Source organism: Babylonia areolata, chromosome 5 (genome assembly GCF_041734735.1).
Source record: "Babylonia areolata isolate BAREFJ2019XMU chromosome 5, ASM4173473v1, whole genome shotgun sequence".
NCBI classification, from domain to species: domain Eukaryota; kingdom Metazoa; phylum Mollusca; class Gastropoda; order Neogastropoda; family Buccinidae; genus Babylonia; species Babylonia areolata.
The window spans coordinates 29,235,200-29,257,067 of NC_134880.1; the positions used below are offsets into that span (position 1 = coordinate 29,235,200).

The following is a 21,868-nucleotide window of genomic DNA, read 5'->3' on the forward strand; positions in this document are numbered from 1 at the left end:
ATAACACTTTTTTTCCAGTTTAAAAAACAATAACAACACAATCAGTGGGATACATATCTATACAGATTGTAATACACTTGACTTATCTGAAAAAAATTATCAAGATACATATCTATACAGACTGTAATACACTTGACTTGTCTGACCAAATTATAGTACTTAACATACTATAATTATGCACATTTTGATATACATGTGTTTTTTTCTGTGTCAGGTTGTACCCGATCTGCCTTTCATCCACCCATCAGAAGTGAAAGTGCTGAATGATTTGTGCCGTTTGGGGACATTATACAAGTCATTTCAACAGTTTATACAAGATTATGGTTCAGGTGTTTCTACAATTCATACAGGTAAGCAATTGATAAGGCCTTGAATTTTATTAAAAGAAATTCCGCAGCAAGATTACTTAAGTTATTCTATTCGTTCAGCTACAAGGTGTATACATACACAAACTTTTAAGAATGTTTGTTTGATGCTAGATATGTTTACTCTTGTAATAAGGTCTGAAATACTTTATGTGATCCCTTTGATAAAATCACAGTTGACATTTAAGCAAGCAGGCAGGCAAGCAAAGAAGTGAGTGACAAATTTACTAAATGAATATCCTTCAACTCAGTTGGCTATCAGTGAGAAAGATACCAGATTAGTTTGTTAGTACATTGCATGTAGGTCTTGAAAAGTGTGTTTCTTATTGCTAGAATGATGGTCTGTTGCAGTCAAGTGTCTAAAGTGTTGAACTTTCAGTCTGATGGTCCTGGGTTCAAACCCTAGTCACAGCACCTGGTAGGCAAAGGGTGGAGATTTTTTCAGTCACCAAGGTCCACAGATGTGCAGACCCCGTTAAGAAAAAAAAGGAAAGAAAAAAATGGTATTTATGATGCACTCTACCTTCTTACAGGGACCCAGAGTGCTAACAGTTAATGTCAATATATGGATTATGCAAAAAAAAAGGTAAAGAATTAGCATCACATTGCAGTATAATCCAGACCTAAACCAACACAAATGGAATATGTCATTGAGAAAGCGTGCTCACATGTGCACACACAACACACACACACACACACACACACACACACACACACACACACACAGAGGAATACACATGCACACACATGTGTGCGTCACACCACATTTGAACATCTAGACATTCATGAAAGTGGATTTGTACAGATCTATGTCAGTATGTGTTTTGAGGTCACATTTGAACTGATATTTTGTTTCAGCATGACAAATGTCAAAAATTTATTCCGGGTGACAGGACCAGTTATGAAAAGGCATGCTGTCCTTATATATATATATATATATATATATATATATATATATATATAATTTTTTAATTTTTTTTTTTTTTTTTTTTTTTTTTTTTCCTGATGCAGGATACAGAATTGAGCATGTTTATGCAAGTTAACAAACATAAAAGATCCTTTATCATTGTCAGCGTATGTTGGGTAATGGAAATAAAAACATAACTAGAATGCACACCCCCTTCCCCCTGAAAATGGAATATGGCTGCCTACATGTTGGTTAAATCTGGTCATGCACATTTAATCCCACTCATACCAGGCATACAAGTGAACATGGGAGTTGCAGCCCACAAACAGAAGAAGAAGAAATGGCTTTTGTTTTAGACTTAAGTCTATAAGCTTTTTTTTATTTTTGTACCAATTTTTCTTCTTTCAAAAGTTTTCACTTTGGTAAATGTTTTAAATCATATTTCAACAACAAGCTATAAACTTAACCGATTCATTTAAAAAATGCAGGTACAGAAGGTGAACTGCATGGTTTGTACATCCGGTCATTCTGCCGAGGCCTGAACATGATAATGGCTGATTACCGAGATGCTCTGCTGTCTCTGGAACAACAGATTCTGAGAGACCAACACCTCCCTGTCTCTCATCTGCAGTACTCACTGCAGGAGGTAGAGCTTATGTTATTGTTCACTTAATTAAAGTAAATAGAATATGTATGTTTGCATTTGTTAGCATTATGGTTGACTGTTGTTTTTTATGTTTTCCATGATTACTCTGTTACATTAACAGTCAGTTGTGCAGTAGTGACAAAACACCCATCATACTTCCCATCATAATCTGTTCTTTGATTTTGTTCCTTGGGTGGAACAAATGTGATCTGAGCGTTTGTTTATGTTAGATTCCAGCGCTGCATCTGCAAAAAGGTTTGAAAAAGATTTGGTGGTGTTGATAGTGGTCATTGGGGTTGTGATATTGGTAGTGGTCATTGGGGTTGTGATAGTGGTCTTTGGGGGACTCTTTTGTGGTGAAAGATTTTGAACATAAGGAGCGGTTTTTCGGGTTTTTTTTCCAAGTTTTGTATGTGATTGGGGGTGAATCTAAAAACATGACTAATTTCCGCATTCTACACTATAGAACAAGAAGATGAGTCTGATCAGCTCACAATATTGCATTTTGAAAAAAAAAAAAAAAAGGGGGGGTGGGGGGTTACTATGAGAGGGGAGGGAAGAATGGTACAAAAATGTACACGGCAAATAACCAGACAAATGTGGGAAGATAGCTGGGAGGACAATGTGTGAATGTGGTAATATTCCCTATTTGAAAAAAAAAAATTTATATACTGTATAATTATTAGATTGTGAAAGGTTAAAAGGTGTGATAGAAAAAAAGAAAAAAATTCACAGGGCTTTTTGGTCCATTTACACATATCAGGTACACACAGGGCCATGTGTATGGGTTTGAGTTCTTTGATGGGAAACAGGGCTTGCCTGACCTATCTTTTATTGATTTATTGATTCATTTTAATCCGCTCAGAGTTTTGATGAAACTGATTTCATATGTAGCACAGAGTTTTGATGAAATTGATTTTACATACAGCACTGTGTTGTTAGTTTCAGCTCCTGTTCCCAGCTCTGTCCACAGTTTTGCAGCAAATAATCTCCCATCGGGTAAGTGGAAACACCAGTCCCAGTAATGGAACTGCTCTTGGTGATTGAGTATGATCTGAATGAACAGATTGTGTATAAAGGGGTGGTTCTTGTACAGAATGAATGAAGTTGACATCTGATAAATGATTGATATAAGTGATTAACTCTCTCCATACGAACGGTGAAAGAGACGACGTTAACAGCGTTTCAGCCCAATTACCATCATCAACATATTGCAAGCGGAAGGCTCTTATACTGAAGAGGTGAATGTTGACAAAGAATACCACAATTCTGACGACGGAAGCTAAAGGTTGGGTCATTCAGACACCCACTGGACATCTGAGGGGTCTGTGTAGAGGAGAAGAGAGGACTGGCCGTACTGAGTGAGTTAAAGCACAGTATTTAGACTGTATGAATTTAAGAGAGACAGGCATCACTTTCTGCTTGGGAATAAAAATAGTTTATCTTATATTGGTAAAACTATGAATAATGCAGTGTCCTTCTGTTTCAGGCACATGGTTGTTACTTGCTTGATATTCTACACAAAAATTCCATATGTGGTTTGCCCAAGGTCAAAGATGCACTGGAAAGGTAATGTTAAAAAAAAATGCATCACTCGTGCATGCATGCATATCACAAACACATGCAGACACACAGGTCATATGTGCACACATTCACATACATGTTCACGACACATATCAGAAATGTAGTATGATCATCCATAGGCAAAGCTGAGATTAACCATATGTTGGCACTCACCTTTAAGTTCAAAGTTGTTTCGTCTGGGGTCTTGGTGGTGTTCTTTTGTGGATGCTGTGATTATAGAGAGAGATATGTTCTGTGGAGGGTGGAGTCTTGGCAGCGTCATGGCTGTCTGTAGAGGTGTGAAGTCCTGGAAATAGATTTAAATATTGTGTACAGTTTATAGAAATATGTTTTGTACATCTGTGTGTTACAGTTGTACGCCCTGATGTGGTTAGACTGCTCATAGAGGACTTAATTCAAACGGATTTCAATAGAATTACTGAATTTCCTGAAGGCACAATTGGAAAAAAAAAATGAAAATCTGTACCACCATCTGTTGAGTTAGACATTGATTATTCTTCTGTTGCGGATAGAAAATTGACTTGATGTCTGTTTGACTGTCTTCAGGATTCTGCATGTGTGCCATGGAGTGCTATACAAACAGTTATGTGCCTGGATGATCCATGGCCTGTCCCATGACCCCCACCATGAGTTCTTCATCCAGGCTGTTGCTGGAGGAGGTCACAGGAAAGATGACATCATCAGCAAGACCTCTCAAGAGGATGAGGGAGAGCTGGGTATCATGGGGATGACTGGACGTCAGATGCAAGCTATGGTATTGGCATACATGCCTTTTGTTCCGGAATAGCTTTATTTGTTATGGAAAAACATACAAATAGATTACCGTTCCTCATGTTATGGCTGTGAATTGCGTGTAACGGGGGGGGGAGGTGGTAGGGGGTGTCTTTTTTTCATGGATGGACAAAGGGGAGTTGTAACTTGAACAATAATGCATGCCTTCATAACTGGCTGCTGAAGTTAGGTGAAAGTGAGCTCAACTGAAAAGATGGCTAGCTGTCACATGCAAATGTACGATACTGCTAAAGAAAATGGAGAGCAAACATTGCTTTAAAAAAAACAAAAATCAACTGCTAGATCTTAAGGAAAGAATACAGTGAACGGTAATCATGTTTACAAAAATTGAAAACAAAGGGGAAAGCTATAGCTTCTGAACTCTCCGTGAGTGCATATTCTTCATCAGTCAGTGTAGATGTGATGATTGTTGTAGAACAAACTCCTCTTTCTGTTTTTGTGGAACATATTCTGTTCATCTTTTTTATCATGGAACACATTCCCCCATCTGTCTTTCTGGAACGCAATCAGTCCTATCTGAATTTATGGACCATAATCTGTTCTGTCTGCTTTTGAGTGTGAAACACATTCTTTTCTGTGTGTCTGTGACTGTGAAACTCATTCTGTTCTCACTATGATTGTGGAACTTATTCTGTTCTGATTGTCTCGATTGTGGCACTCACACGGCGGCACAAGGCAGCCCATTTAGTTTTGGCGCGAAGCGGAGGGGAGAGGGATGAACAGCGAGCGAGCGCGAAACGTTGGAAAGGTGATAGCCTGGACAGACAGGCAGGCAGTATATGGGGCAGCGCTTTGCCGCACCACTAACTTCGCGCTGTTCTCTGCGGAGCGCATGTTACACGGGCAGTGTGTATAGCTGTGAACAGCTTCGCTGTTGCTGATAAACTGTCAGAAACAGGGTTATGTGCTTTAAAAAAATAATACTCTATGTCAGAATGCAACAAGAAGGGCGCTATGGGTGTGAATGGATGTGTAATTCTCTGACAAATTTAACGATACCAAACATGAGTAGGTTTAATTTCCTACAGGCAGTGTACAAGCGGTACAAAACTTAGCCAGCACACGAACATTCTGTTTGAACTGAGGAACACACACGAAACGTAGTTCAAATTCAACTCCGTGTTGTGTGTGTATATCACTTTAGTTTGAGATAAAACTTATATCATGATATACATGCATGTCTCCACAATACAACTGGAAGGAAAATATAGCCGATACGTTACCTAGAGGTGGCAGACCGCCCCGGAATTAGTGTCAGTATTTAACGGTCAGCTCCACTGAGAACTGCTGCCAGCCACGTAAGTTTCACACTTCTCTCAACATCACGGGAAGAGAGACAGACAGACAGATATGCAGGGACAGACATACTGAGAAACAGAGGAACATGTACGGAGAGAGAAAGGGGAGAGGCACAGAGAGAGAGGGAGAGAGAGAGACGCACAGAGAGAGAGAGAGGGAGAGAGAGATGCACACAGGGGGAGAGATTTTCGCCAACTAGATGTTTTGCGTGTCAGTATGTGTGCCTTTGCTTGCGACATGCATTTGGTCATTCTAAAAGATACACCTTGACGATACCATGCGTTTAGTAAACAATCACAATGTAACGTACTGACATGCATTTGTAGGTTCTAAATAATAAAATACATTCCTACCTGAACTTATAAATCCGTATGAATCCTTGTTTGTAGTTGGTAATCCACTCAGTTGAAGTGTAACACTGACTAAACTCAAACATTTTTTCTTTTCTTTTTTTTCTCTCCATACAATGTGTGTGTGCGGGAGGGAGGGATTCAGAGTGGAGAAAAGAACAGGGCTGAAAATTTCTTTATTCTTTACTTTTTGATTTGTGCCGTGATTCTCCTGCTTGGGGTACGACTTGCTGAAGCATGGGGGAGACAATAGTCATGTGCTCTTGCATGATGACACGTAGTTTGTCATCTTGTGACTGCATCCCTAATACTTTCTTTTTGAGTGAATTGATGACTGCATGTGTTGCCTCCCCACCTTGTTCCCCGTGTAGTGCCAGGCCAAAACCGTGAGAATGAATGAATGGAATGCAGTGATTTTCTAGGATGTGTTGCTTGGGAATGATGTGTGTTTGTGGGAATTGTTGGCGGAAGAAAGACATGTACTGTTTGATGTCACTATCCAGTGTGTCAACGTCACTGTCTGTCAAGGGTCTTTGATGTGAGATGTTTACGTGAATGCGTGAGAACAGCGTGTTTAGTGTTTTAAACTTCTGGGAAATGTTCCTAGCTCTGAGGTTTATGTCCGCGTCTTGAGTCAGTTCACCTGTTTTGTTGACTACACTGTCACTGATGTGTTCTATTGTTTCTGGCTTGAGATATTTGTGACAGTGGTTTCCAATGAATGATGCTCCGTGGTATGCCTGTCTGTGTATTTTATGCTGTTGAAGTACAGCATCTAAGTGTTGTGTGAGAGGGCCAGCCAGGTGTGGAAGGTCAAGCTGCGTCTTGAGATATTCAATGTCTGCATCTTTTTCTTCTACCATATCAGCTAGCTCACGTTGCTGTTTTTGGAAATCACTGATTGGTGTACTGTCTCCTTCAGGCTCATTAAATACAATCCTAGTTTCTAGCAATCTCTTTTCTTCTTCAGCACTTTGGAGCTGTCTCAGCTTGTCTACAAACTCAGAAAAGGCTGAGTCGCTGTCTATCTGTTTTCCCTGGCTGGCTATTGACTCTCCTATCTTTTTGTCAAGAGAATGACACTCCCCCTCCAGCAGGTCATGGTGCTTTTTGACCACTCCCAGAAGAATGTGCAGGTATGGGGGAGCCACTTGGCTAAGTTCTATGTCAACAATAGGCTCCCTGACTACATTGTTGTGCAGGCTGGCGATTTTCTGCTTGGAGTGTTTGTATTTGTTGTAGTCTGTCTTGATGCCCTGTAATGTGCGCTGTGTGATGTTGCCTTCATTGCAGTGAGGTGGATTTTGCGTTTGCGATTTGGATGCTGTGCAGTATAAACATGGGTGTGTCCCCTGAGCACCTGACAGTCCATACAGTTTGAGGAGAAAGTCATAGTCCCCAAACAAGGTCACTTTGACTCTCTTGTTTCGCCATGTCATTGACTGCAGAGCAGCTAGCTGTTCTTTGTAGGGTTCTAAGATTCTTCTCAAATTGTCTGGACTGTCCTTGCAGTCTACAATGGCCAGGAGACACGTGTTGTGTTTTGAGTTGGGGTTGGTGAGATTTGCAATTTGAAGCATGAGTTTGAATGTCCCCCCTCCATGGTCCCCTCCAATTTTTACCCATATCTCATCCTGTGGTATTCTATCATCATGCCATGTCAACTTGTTTTCTCTGTCGTACTGCTCTAATAAGTTTTCTACCATCTTTGGAATGTCTTTGATTTTTCCTACTGTTGTTTCCTCCTCTGTTTGTCTCCCCTCTTTATCAACAAAGATGAGTTTTGTCTTTTGTATTTCTACCTCCCCAAACATTGCTTCTTTCTGCACCTCCCTCTCCTTCCTTTCCCCTTCATGTTCCACACCAATACTGGCATAAAACCTCTTTTGTATCCTGTGTTGTGCCCAGCTTAACCCCATGGCAGCTCTCAGTGCAGACCCTTGTTTTTTGGTCACTTTCACTGGGCCACATCCAGCAGCTTGCAGTATCTGTTGTCTGTGGCTCTGAGCTGATCTTTTGATTTCTGACCCCTGCTGTTTTACTATGGCTTCTCTACTGTTCCCTGAGATGTGCTTTCTAATTTTTTGCATAATTTGAGACCATTTTTTCTTCAGAGGAGATGATGCTATGGCAGATGATTTGCGGGGTTGTGTGACTTTTTTCAACACTATTGGCTGACCTCCAGTTTTGCATCTAACTGTTGATTTGTCTCCTGACTGAAACAATTTCCTGTGTGTTAGTTGTGTGTATAACTTTTCTTCTTCTTCAGTGAGAGATCTATTGAGATCCTCATCCTCTGAGTCAACATACACCGTCTTGCGTTTCAATAGTGCGATGGGTGATATAGCTGCGTCAGTGACAGGTGTTTTGGGTGTGATTGGAGATGTGTTTGTGCACAGCGTTCTTGTTTTTTTGACTGGTGTTGATGTGGACTGACAAAATGACGTTGACACACTGTCATCGGTATCTAAGCAGAGGTCAGACGGATCAAAACTGTCATCCGTGCATTTTTTTACTGGTGCTGATCGTCTTTTTTTCGGACGACCAGACTGACTTTTTGAGTGATGAAAAGAGCATGTTTTGCACTGATCCAAAGATAGATCTGGATCGAAAGTTGTCCAGATTTCGGACATTCTGTCAATGTCAAGTGCAACATTTTCATTTGCAGTTTTGAACTGAGAATTTCCAAGAGTATGTTTCATTTTTATCAGTTTTTTGTAGCACTTGATACAAATGCATGTGGGATGCTTGCCCTCTTCATCATTCGAAACATCTAGGCTGAAAAAACGAAACAGTTCAGAAGAATACTTGGCACAAAGTCTTGCATTCAACCCCTTATCTTTAACTCTTCTGAGAACCCGCTCACCACACACACGACACATACAATCCAAACATCTCAAGTGTTCACTGAAGGTGTGTTGTCCAGTCAGCAAAGCTGCCGCTACCGCACCAGATTCCATTTTTGTCGGCACTCACACACACACACTTTGGTCAAACAACTGGATGTAACACAAAAACGCGGACAGTGTCTGGTAAATCACACGACACACTTAAAGTTCACATTCACTGGAATCATGTACACAAAAATGACAGCAAACAAAAGTGACTGTGCACGAATATGATGAAATGAAAATCACTTAAACAATACACCTTTCTCTGCTGGAAACATAGGCACAAAGAGCGCGGCGCGCGCTCCCCTTTCCCCCCCCTCCAAACCCAGTGGAATCTAGGTCAGCAGCAGTGCTCCTGACCGCTCACTGAACTCTGGAACTAAATAGCTCTGCTGGAAGTGAAGTGGCACAGCCGTGCTCATTCTGTTCTGATTATCTGTCATTGTGGAACTCATTCTGTTCTGATTGTCATTGTAGAACTCATTCTGTTCTGATTATCTGTCATTGTGGAACGCATTCTGTTCTGATTGTCTGTCATTGTGGAACTCATTCTGTTCTGATTGTCATTGTAGAACTCATTCTGTTCTGATTATCTGTCATTGTGGAACGCATTCTGTTCTGATTGTCTGTCATTGTGGAACTCATTCTGTTCTGATTGTCTCTGATTGTGGAACGCATTCTGTTCTGATTGTGATTGTGAAACTCATTCTGTTCTAATTGTCTGTCATTGTGGAAGTAATTCTGTTCTAATTGTCTGTCATTGTGGAACTCATTCTGTTCTAATTGTCTGTCATTGTGGAACTCATTCTGTTCTAACTAATTCTGTTCTAATTGTCTGTCATTGTGGAACTCATTCTGTTCTGATTGTGATTGTGGAACTCATTCTGTTCTTATTGTCTGTCATTGTGGAACTCATTCTGTTCTGATTGTCATTGTGAAACTCATTCTGTTCTGATTGTCTGTCATTGTGGAACTCAATCTGTTCTAATTGTCTGTCATTGTGGAACTCATTCTGTTCTGATTGTCTGTCATTGTAGAACTCATTCTGTTCTGATTGTCTGTCATTGTAGAACTCATTCTGTTCTGATTGTCTGTCATTGTGGAACTCATTCTGTTCTAATTGTCTGTCATTGTGGAACTCATTCTGTTCTGATTGTCTGTCATTGTGGAACTCATTCTGTTCTGATTGTGATTGTGGAACTCATTCTGTTCTGATTGTCTGTCATTGTGGAACTCATTCTGTTCTGATTGTCTGTCATTGTAGAACTCATTCTGTTCTGATTATCTGTCATTGTGGAACTCATTCTGTTCTGATTGTCTGTCATTGTAGAACTCATTCTGTTCTAATTGTCTGTCATTGTGAAACTCATTCTGTTCTGATTGTCTGTCATTGTAGAACTCATTCTGTTCTGATTGTCTGTCATTGTAGAACTCATTCTGTTCTGATTGTCTGTCATTGTGGAACTCATTCTGTTCTTTCTGTAATTGTGGAACACATTCTGTTCTATCTGTCCATCCAGAGAAACCTGACCTTATCAGACACAGATACGTCTCAGGATGCCGGCATGTTTGTCATCCAAGCTGACCTCCTTCCCGGCTACATCCCTATGCGGGTGGCCAGCAAGATCCTGTTTGTGGGCGAGTCTGTGCAGATGTTTGAAACCAACCAGCAGAACGCCAAGCAGCAGTCGGGTAGGGCTTGGGTGGTTTTGAAAGGAGTGTCCTTGTCTTGAGCTTAGACACAACGATGCTTGGATGAGCATGAACACACAGAGATGTGTAATGTAATTCAGAGTGTGTGTTCCACAGCTGTCCAAGTTCTTAACCGATAGCGAGCTCCCGCGGACAGCGCTCATAGTGCCAGACCCAAAAACTTGGTCGGCCGCTGTGCCCACCTAACTGTCCTCTGACCCTTCTTTGTCTTATATTAAAATGCGACAATTTCCCACTCCTTTTGAGCGGGATTGTGAGCGTATCTGAGATTCTGTGGCATTAAAGTTTGTACTGTTGGATAGTTCAGATATTTCTCTTTTCCCCATTGGAAGTTATCTTTTAATATCATGACATTTAATTTTATTTGTGAGAACTGTTTGCTGACAGCTGTGACTGGCAGTGGTGTATTTTTCACAGCAGAAATATGTGAATAGGGTTTCCTTCACCTCCTCTTCTCTTCTCTCTCATTTTCTTTCTTTCCTTCCATATTTCATTCTGTTTTCTTCCCTCTCTTTCTCTTGCTTACTCTTTGTTTTTCTTTGCTCTCTACCCTCTCTCTTATATCTTTTTTTAATTCTCTTCTAGTTGTTTTTTGTACTTTCCATTCAGTAATTCATTCATTCATTCATTCTGTCTCTCTCTCATCCCTCTGTTCTCTGTCATCCTTTCTGTTTGTATTTCTTATTATTTTCATTTCTTCTTTCTGTTTCTTTCAACACATGCTGTCCACTCATATCCTGCTCGCTCGCTCTCATCACTCATTCTTTGCACTACATCTCTCGTCTGGCATTTATTCATTTTACTCTCTCTCTCTCTCTATCTATCTATCTCTCTATCTATCTATCTGGATTGAATAAATCGTTCTTTCTCTCTATCTCTTTAGTTGAATGAAAAATTTCTCTCTCTCTCTCTCTCTCTCTCCCTCTCTCTCTCTCTCTATCTCTCTCTCTCTATCTGAATTCAAAAAATCGTTCTCTCTCTGTGAAGGTGCCTTTGTCTCTCTGTCTTTGTATTAGTCTCTCTGTCTCTGTGTGTGTGTGTGTGTGTGTGTGTGTGTGGTTCTTTCTTTGATTCTTCCTTTTTGTTCACTGCACACTCTCTGACCTTTCTTTCATTTTGTTCTCCCTTCATTCTTTTCTTTCTTCTCTTCTTTCTTCAACATCTTCCTCTTTCTTTCCCTGTCCGTCTCCATCTTGCACACTGAACCTCACCCCTTTCGATCTTGTTTTCTTTTCATCTGTCGTTCATTCTTGTTTGAGCCATTTCTTTCTTTTCTCTGTTTTCAAATCATGGAGCAATCACACTCGGAAGCATTTTATACTTGACGGTTGCATTTATTGTGTAGAATTTGTGGGTAACGCTCCAAGAAGAATTCTGGCCCCTATGCTGTAATGTGCACAATGGTGGCATTGGAGTTAAAAATATCCATGGCATTGAAATAGCGATGGACAATAGTGATACCCATTCTCAGACCTTGTGTTGGAAGTGTTTTTGCAGAATTAATACAGTGAAACACACTCCCTCATCCACATCACTGAGAAATGTCAAAACACAAATAGACCGTGCTGCTAAACTGTGGGTTGTGTATGACTCTCACTTGTTAGTGAGTGAGTGTCCTGTGTGTTCACAGTTTGAACGTCAGAAAAGAGGAGGCAGACCTGTGAGAAAAGGTGGCAGGCCCAAAAAGCAAAAAGTAGAACTAGAAATGTGTGATACATCAGTGTTTCTGCCGACCATTTCAACCACAATGATACAAAAACAGTGTGAGTCTTCTATGGTTGATACACAGACAGACACGCTGGCAGAGAAACAAGGCGAGCCTGTGGCTGATGATGTACACATGTCAACCACAGTGACAGAAACGCACTGTGGGCTGACAGTGGTTGATATTCACACATCAACCCCTGTAAAAGGAAAAGAGTGTGAGCCTGTAGTAGTTGACATACACACCTCACCCATATCTGAAACACAAATTGCACAAGCGGGAACATATCCAGACATTTCACAAACTTCTTCAGAAGAACCCAAATTTGTTGACACAGCAACATCTCCATTCAAACAGCTGTTGTGTAGAACCCCCACCCCTAAGAAAATTAAACTGAGACCTGTGCCACACATAACGCTTCCACTTATGCGAGAGGAGACTAAGTATCACACACACCTCACAAAAATGTTAGTGGATGTTACTGGCATGAAGGTGCCATCCCTGAGAATGAAATCTACATCAAAGTGGGAGGGGACCATGAGGGAGGGAGTTTTAAGTTCATGCTTCAGGTAGCCAATGTCAGGGCACCAAATTCATAACACAACACCTTTTTATTGGCAATTGTCAATGCTTCTGACAGCACAGAAACCTGAAGACAGTTTTGCAGCCGTACAGATATGAGTTAGACATGCTGAGCAAAATGACATGGAAAGGGAAGCGCAATACTAATAGGTTGTTTCTGTTTAGGGATTATAACTTCCTATTGAAAGTCCTCGGAATTTCTGGGGCTCAGTCCTTTCACCCCTGTTTGTGGTGTACAGCCTCAAAACCACAAATACAGAAAGCCCCTGCTGCACAGCCACAAGTTTCCAGAAGTCAAGTCTGATTGCAGGAAATTCAAACACCGAGGCAAAAATAAAAAGCTTGCCCGTGCTTTCAACAATGTCTGTCATCAGCCATTGTTTGACATTGAGCCCACTCAGGTCACACCTCCATTCCTGCACATCATGCTGCGCGTGGTCAAAAAACAGGAACAAGAGTGTCACGCTCTTGACCAACAAATTGCTTATCGGCTGCAGAAGATTCTGTACTTGAAGAGAACTGTGCGTTTGGTGATTATGTCAGTCAGTTGAAATCACTAGAACTAGACAGAAGAGAAAAGCAGAGTGCAGAAACACAACTAGCCTTCCTTGAAGAAAACACACCAAATTTCACAGAAACAAAGACAGAACTGGAAGGGAAGATAGGGTTACCATATAACAGCATAGAAGACAAAACTCAACAGTTCACAGAACTACCACCCATTTCTGGTCCCATTGCTGCTGGCTTAGATGAATCTCTCAAACAAAACATCACTGTGCAAGCATACCATGGCAGAAGTTTTGTTGGCAACCACTGCAATAAATACATACAAGAGCAGATGACAGAGAACATTTGTCAGAGAATTGTCAGAAAAACATCAGCTGACAGACAGTCTGGATCTCCACAACAAAGCACATGATATGGCAGAAAAATACAAAGAGCTGAATTTTCTCTATGCACACGTGCACAAGGCCATCTCTCACACACTCCCTGTCTCAGACACTGACATCACAGAGGCAAGCAAGTACATCTCAGATTACATTGCATTTTTTCAGAAAACATTTCCCTCAAGTCAGAATCACACCCAAACAGCACATGTTAGAAGCTCACTGCACAGATTTTCTGCACGCATTAAAATTGGGGTTGGGATTATTTGGAGAGCAGGGAGGGGAAGAAACACATGCCTTCGTCAATTAACTCAAGATCAGAGTCAGAGGTGTCAAGATTCCATCAGAAAAACTCGGGATTTTGATAAAAGAACACATGACAATTGTTTCTCCATGTCTGCAGTCTGTGATAGAAACGAAAGGCAAACAAATGTGACAAGAAGGAAAGAATACCAAAGAACACAGTCCGCTTCCAGTTCATTTCTTCCCTCTTTCTGTCTGCCTGTCTTTCTGCCTTCATACCACTACACCATTTCTGGTTTTACTGGCTATAATCTTGCATGTCTGTTGGCTGGGTTGTTTGTTTTCTTTCCCCATCCAGGTGCTAAGGGGGGCGTGTCTCTCTCTCTCTCTCTCTCTCTCTCTCCCCATCCCTGAGTCACCCTGCTCTTACCACCTTTTTCTCAGATCTCTCCCTTTGCCTCTTCTCATCGTTCTCACTCTCCCTCTAGTCACCCCTTTTTCTTTACCTTGTCTCTCTATTCTCTTATCCACATCTCTCCCTTTCTCTCTCTCTGTGTCTCACTCACTATCTCTCCGTCACCACCCTTCCACCATCTCTTTTTTCGTTTGTCTTCATCTCTCTTTGCCTCATTCACTCTCTCTCCGTCCCCCCCACTCCCCCCCTCTCTTTCTGTTTTCTTATCCTCATCTCTCGATCTCACTCACTCTCTCTGTCACCATCACTCCTCCCTCTCTGTTTTCTCATCTTCATCTCACTTTGTCTCTGACTTCCCCCCCCCCCCCCACTCCCCATCCCCTTCTCTTCCCCGAGCCCTGTCTTGAGTCTCTTGTCTTCATGTCTCACTTTCTCTCCATCATCTCCCCACACCCCGTGTCTGTCAACACATCTTGAACCTGTCCCTCTCTCTCCCCTCCCCAGTTCTGTTTCCCTCTCATAGCTCTCTTTTTTTTTCTTTTTTTCATGCACATGTGGGCCAGGTTCTGCCTTATGTAGGGTCAGGGCAAGCTAGCCCATCCAGCTTACTGGGGGTGAAGAGTGAAAAGTAGTAACCTGCTTGCAGCTCCACACTTGACCATGTTGACTGTTAGGCAATTTATGAAGTGGACAGTTGGTTAGGACTTTGAATGGTGATGACCACCACTTTCACAGTTTTAGATTTATTCACAAACCAGTCAGTAGACACTGATTTTTTTATTTTGTTTTTCAAAATAATAAAGCTGCCATCCAGATATGTGTCGTGACTGTGATTCACTTCCATGTGTGTGACTGACTGAATCACTGTGTGCTAGTGGAGTACTTGCACAAGCTACAATAGTTGAAGCCACAGCTTCTCCAAGACTTTCCAATAGTCAACACAGGTTAGTGAGCAGCATGCCAGTGTATTATACTGTTCTTGAAATGCATTTTGTGTGTTGTGCTAACTCAGTGAAATTAGATTTTGTGTGTTAAAAATTTGTCAGAATGCATGTGTTCACAAACTGGTGATAAGCATGCCTACTTTTTCAAATGGGTATCCTGAGAAAAGTAATTGGATGTTCATATTCAAGTTTCCTGTTGTTTTGAAGCTAAGACTGTGTTCTTTCAAACCGTACTGTTTATAGAATGATTGTGGTGACAAGCAACGTGTTATCAGATATTATAGTAGATGTGTTGTTTTCTCCCTGTGGCTGCTGCCATCGCTCTGCACAGTACACGCGGCTCTGCTGGTCTTTTCCCTCCCAACAACCGGCAACAACTAGAGGCACATCATTGTGCTGCTATCTCTTCCAGGCCATAGTTCTAACTATCCCGGCTGCTGCATGTTATTTTTAAGCGGTGCCTTTCTGTCCCAAGCTGAATGCGGGAGCAAGTTAGCTACTGCAATGAACTAAAAGTTAAGCGCTGAACACATGTGGTTCAGTCATGGTTATGTACAAAAGTATGTTCATAATACTTGCACAAACATGCACACACACACACACACACACACACACATTTTTTGTCAGGGTAATGTCAAAAGCAGCACATGTTAAACAGAATGGGACAGGTCTCTGAAGCTTCCACCTATCTATAAGCCAAGAGTTTACAGGAAATGTCTGAATAATGCTAACAGCTGAAGATGCAGGGATTTGAAATAATAGATTCTTACCTCAGAGTCAAAGAAGACTGGTGCTATATTGTACTTACTTGTTGTTTCTGTGTGTTGCTGAACAGGCCAGTTTATGAAGGAGAGGGAGGCAGAATTTACAAAGGACATTCAGAAGCTGGCTCAGGACCCAACTTTCAGTGGGTCAGCCTTTGAAGCCTTGGTTGACAAAATCCGTTTGCATGTTGCCGAGGTATGATCTGCTGTCAGTCAAACAATTTATGAAAGTTTTTTTTTTTCATAAATTGTATGCGCTTTGCTATTAATATATTTACTTAAGATGATAAAATCTCCATGACTTAAATCATTATTCATATATGCACATTATAGTTGTTGAAACAAAGCTTTGTTGAGAAATCAGTGTAGACATAAAAGGCTTATTTTAACTAGGCAGTTGATTTTGAATTATTTTTTGATAAAACTGTCTGTAGGAATGTTAACTAAAAGAAAAAGTAGTGATGGGTGAAATGGGTTACTTGTCCACAAAATAATTTGAACGTGCAATTTCTAATAGGCTGAGTCTGCATGAATTTGAGAGCACAGGTATGAGCATGAAACCAAAGATAATTTTTGATAGAACAGAATAGTTTGTCAGAACAGAATCTTACAGAGTGCAAAGTAAAGCACCAGATGTGTTCCTGTGTCAGTGTTCATACTGGTATTAAAAGTGGTTTTTTTGGTGTTTTTTTTAAGAATTAAAACACACACACACACACACACACACACACACACACACACACACACAAATGCCTTTTTTTCCTTTAAAGTCTTAAAAAATTTTTTATCAGGTTTGTAGAAGTTTAAAATTTGTGACTCTATATTGCTGATAACAAAAGGGTATTTTTTCTTTCAGTGATAAAGCACTGCTGCGACATGTTCCACCTGAATTTGAATTAATTTTAAAGCAAAAGTAAAATAATTATTTTTTGAAATCTTAATCCTGTATGAATCTTTGAGATAGAAATGCCAGCTCTCAAAATGTCATGCATTTCTTCTGAGTTCCTGACATTTGAAATTTCTGGCCTTTGGTGTTTAAAAGTTATGCAATTTTTTTTTTTTTTTAAACAATTCATGATAACCAGTGTGTATGAATGGTGCGATGTGCAGCACCTGTGGGTGATGGTGGTGCAAGAGGCCCACCTGAAGGGGGAGCTGCGTGTGATGAAGGACTTCTTCCTTCTGGGGCGAGGGGAGCTCTACCTGGCCTTCATCGACCAAGCCCAGCATCTGTTGAATGGGCCCCCCGCACCTAGCACAGAGCATGGTGTGTGCTGAGCTCTTCTGGGTTTTTTTTTTTTTTTCCTGCCTTTTATCCCCATGGCTGTGTTGGTGACTTACAGCATATGTTGTAACACACAGTGCCAGTGTTGTGTTGATGTATGTTGTAATCCAAATACCATGCTTTTTCTGTTTTGCTCAGCCTTGAAAGAAACTTTGACTCCCTTGATATTTCCATGCATGGGATGTTGGTAAAATGTTTGTGAGTGGGTCACAGTGAGTGAAAGGAGAAGGTACACTGTGACCTGTTCTCTCTCTCTCTGAGTCTGTGAAATAACCCTTTGATCATGTGTGTAAACAAAGTAAGTCTGTGAAATAAAGCTGATTTGTTTGTGTGTGTGTGTTTGTGTAATGAACTTTACCCAATTTTTTTTTCTTTTTGGGGGGAGGGGGGGTATTTGGTGGGGGGGACACTTGATCAGCCAACACCAAATTTGAATTTAACATGAACAAAAATTTTGCTGCACATACCAGTTATAGTGGTTTAATTGTTTCAGATTAAAACCCTATTTATTGATCACATATAGTTTATTTTGTTTAGCATCCATATCCACAAGATTTTCTTTTGTCATTCTGGTGTGATGCATGATAAGCATTTGGGTTTGCCAGATTTACAATTTAAGACCAAAGTTAAAAGAAAAGAAAAATAGATTTTGGACAGACTACTCAGAATGACAATAACTATACCATCAACATGTTTTTGCATGCAATATTTCAACTGAATTGGCTAGAATGAACATACTGGAATTTGCGCTGAACAACCATTTCTTTGCCTTTGATCTTGCCTGAAAAGTTGGTTACCGTGGGAATTGTTCGGCATACTATAGCAAAGTTTGTTATCAGGTAGAAGGAAAGTCATGGAAACAAACGGGAACGGGTTAAAAGTTTGAAGGATGTGAACACATAACTAGGCCTGTAAATTGTCTGGTGTAAGTGAAATGCAGATCTGATGTGGTGGAGATCTCTTCAAACACAATCCAGCACAATGTTCAAAGAGATTTACAAGAATGTGTTTTGACAGAATTGAATATTCACAATGTATACATTTATACATTATCAGCGTATACAATTAAGTGATGTGTCTGCTTACATCATTTTGTTGTTGTTTTTTTTAAATCATGAATAATTTGTTTTTTGTGTATGTATTTTTCTGATATTTTTTTCAATTTTGCCCAGAGAGCCAGATGTAAAAAAAACATTTCTGCTTATTCCTTTAACCTCATAAAATGAAATTTCATTCATTCATTCGTTCGCTCGTTCATTCATTCATTAAAGCTGGTTTCCATGTGCAGACGTGAACACAGCCTATCAGCAGGCTGCGCGCAATGTTCTGATAGAAAACGAGGCGTTGCTGCAACGCTTCAAACTCACCGTCACCCCATCCACCACCACCCCTTCTGCACCAGCTACCAAGCCCACAGACAGAGGTGACTCCTTACTGTCCACACCTAGTGTGCTGAATAAGCATTTTGATGAAAGTATGTTGCTGTTTTTCCTTCTTTTTTTCTGTTTGTGGACTGCTGTTCCCATGTTCATTTGTATTGCTCTATGAGTGGACTCCTTCATGTATGAGACTTTTAACCCAGCCAGATAAATTTAGGCAGCCATGCTCCATGTTGGGGGATGTGCATGCTGGATATGTTTGTGTTTCCACAACCCAGTGAACACTGACATGGATTGCAGGATCTTTAATGGGCATATTTGATGTTCTACTTTTGTACACATAGACACATATTGGGGTTCAGGTACCAGCAGATCTATCGGTGTGAAACTGGAAAAATCTCCATTCTAAAGGCACTGGATGACCCTGGATCCTCAAATTGCAAGTGCAGCACTCTAACCAGAACAGTTGTTTCAAGGGTTTTATATGGAAATAAGTTGATTGTTTGATTGGTTTGATTTGCCTGATTGACAATGGAGCAGACATGCCTACTGTCTTGGTGTATCCAGATTTGTGCCAGAAAAGAAGAAGACATTAGGCAAGAAGGAAAAAATGAGGTAACCCCCTAACTGATTTTTACAGTGCACATCACATGCATGGAAATTTTGCTGGGTACCAGCTTGACCACGTTTGTTGACAGGCGCTGCAGTGTTTTTTGCAATATCTGTTGGTTCTCAGTCACAGTTCATGAAAGTTCTGCTGATGTTGACAAAATGCCACAGAAGAATGGACTGTATTCAAGATATGTACTGATGTTCAGGAGAAAATACACAGAAACATGGCCATGTTTGCAAGTTGGCAAAAAAGATGAAACGTATCCATTTTGAGAATTTCACAAGCGTGAAATTTCCATAATGTCTGCTACAAGATATGACAGTGGGCACCACACTGAGTGTGAAAAGCACAAAAGAAATGCAGTGTTAATGGAAAAACTAAGTCAGAACAAAAAATATTACAGGCTTTTTAACATTGAGAGCTTAAGCGTTGAACTGTGACAAATCTAGTGCTGAAGTGGACTCAAGTAGTTTTTTTAAATGCTACAAAGCATTTCACTTTTCTAAGTAGGTTTGTGCTGAAGTTTGTCCCTGAATTTTTCTGTGTGTCCCAGATTTTTGTGATCCTTGTTCCTAAAAGCAAAATCTGGGGGTTGGCATGTCTGATAAAAGAGAGCAGACATTAGTTGACTGATGGGTTCGGGTTGGTTTGACTGATGTCAGCTGTGTTTGGAAAGGATTTTGTGTTCAAAGACTGGATTTTGCTGATTAGATTTGGTTGATTAATTGGTGAAGGATGAATGACTTTGTTTTTTTAAATGCCTTTAAAGTGGGCTTTTTAATTTTTTGATACCTCATGGCTATCATTTTAAAGTGAGATCCAAATGCTGGGTTTTGCATTTGAAGAGGAGTCTAAAATGTCTTTATTTACTTTGCTCTGCCTGTCAGCTGATGATCCTTAAGTGAGACATGTCGGGTGCCTCAGTACCTGGAGGATTCTAAACTAGTGAATGAATGCGACTCTGAGTACCTCTCTGTTAGTGTTTAATTCTTTTCTTTCGTTTTTTTAATCCTATTTTTGTTTTCCTGTTTGGGTAGCCAGGATTGGTGATGGGGTCAGGAGTTTTTTTCCCTTCATGGTTGCTTGAGATCTGAATTTTTCAAAAGAAAATTTCTAACTTGCCTTGCCAACATGTAAATGTATTGATATTTTGATATAATCATTATTATTACTTTTTTGTAGTTGCAAAGAAATTTAGGCTAGCATTTTAGGGAGATTTAATATCAATGTTATCTTTCTTTAAAAAAAAAAAATCAAGTGCTATTATTGCAATATTTTTTTGTAGTTGCAAAGAATTCCAGTCTAGCCTTAAAAGGGTTGAGACTTTTTGTAGAGCTTGTACGACTGCAGGGCACAGATGATGGATGAGTATGACACAGCTGTTTGTACAACTTGCTGCTGTATCACTTTCAGGCACAGAGAGTGGCGGCAGTGGGGCGCCAGTGGAGACAGGGTGGAGCTGTCTGGGTCTGACCTGCACCGTTCAGTGGCCTCTACACATCTTCTTCACTCCGTCCATTCTGAAAAAGTCAGTCAGCCATGGAGAACTGAAATCACTATGACCTCATGAATAATTGTGCGATAGATTTGTGTCTTGTCATCTGTACAAGACAGGACTGTGTTTATTATTTTTTGTCTGGATTGTGTTGGTCAGTTTGTTTCAACAGAAATAGTAATTTTTGTATTTTGCAAGTTTTTGGGGTTTTTTGTTTTTGTGGGTTTTTTTGTTTTTTGGTGTGTTTTTTTTACTACTCTATTGTAAATGTGGTATGACAAAGGCTGTATGAATAAAAATGTGTAAGTTAGTTTTAACCTGTTCACTGCCTACATGATAGGGTCATACTATAGTTGTGGCCGTATTGCCTGCATGGTGGGTTAACCACTGATGAGGCTTCATCAACTTTTCCTTTAGCAAGAAAGAAATAATGTCATTACTGTTGTCAAACCCAGAAGATGACGATATTTCTGTCATCAGAAAAAATCAACACAGTCCTAATATGGTATATGTTGTGACATGGGGCTCAAAGTGTTGACCACCTGCCAGCCCAGTCAGCAACTGGAGCGATCTAACACACACACAGCAGACAGTGACTGTCATTCTTGGTTGACTTCAAGCAAGCAAAGGTGGATACGATGACCCAGATTATACTGATTGTTCTCAGATTTACACATAAATATAGTGGTATATCACGAGTAACACAAGCCTGAAAATATTTAAGAAACTTCATGGAGGGTGTTGGCAATGGAGTGGGCATGGGAAAGGGAAAAGGCAAGTGCCACAAGATCAACAAAGTCAAGCCAAAGAAAGGAAGTGGTAGGGGGAGGGAGAGAAGGAAGAAGAGGGGGGATTAAGGATTTTGATGATAACCCACATTTCAGAATTGTCCCCCCAAAATGTGTAGTCTGATAGTTTTGATTGTAATTTTAGTTGATTTGCAACAACTTGGAGACTGTGCGGTGGGTTTTCCTTGTTTGCATATTTGTGTTGTTGTTTACGTTTTGCT

The 21,868-nt window shown here is 40.4% G+C and overlaps 1 protein-coding gene across 1 annotated transcript in view; it reads left to right on the top strand.

Annotated features, from left to right (window-relative positions):
• The window catches only part of LOC143282444 (gamma-tubulin complex component 4-like), a 43,139-nt gene that overhangs the window by 8,256 nt on the left and 13,015 nt on the right, over nucleotides 1-21,868 (top strand). Inside the window, exons 2-11 of the mRNA XM_076588086.1 lie at nucleotides 215-350; nucleotides 1,761-1,918; nucleotides 2,861-2,917; nucleotides 3,408-3,487; nucleotides 4,049-4,256; nucleotides 10,355-10,526; nucleotides 16,159-16,283; nucleotides 17,198-17,354; nucleotides 18,661-18,795; nucleotides 20,778-20,892. Of these exons, the coding sequence (XP_076444201.1) occupies nucleotides 215-350; nucleotides 1,761-1,918; nucleotides 2,861-2,917; nucleotides 3,408-3,487; nucleotides 4,049-4,256; nucleotides 10,355-10,526; nucleotides 16,159-16,283; nucleotides 17,198-17,354; nucleotides 18,661-18,795; nucleotides 20,778-20,892 (1,343 nt within the window). The remainder of the gene's footprint in view (nucleotides 1-214; nucleotides 351-1,760; nucleotides 1,919-2,860; nucleotides 2,918-3,407; nucleotides 3,488-4,048; nucleotides 4,257-10,354; nucleotides 10,527-16,158; nucleotides 16,284-17,197; nucleotides 17,355-18,660; nucleotides 18,796-20,777; nucleotides 20,893-21,868) is intronic.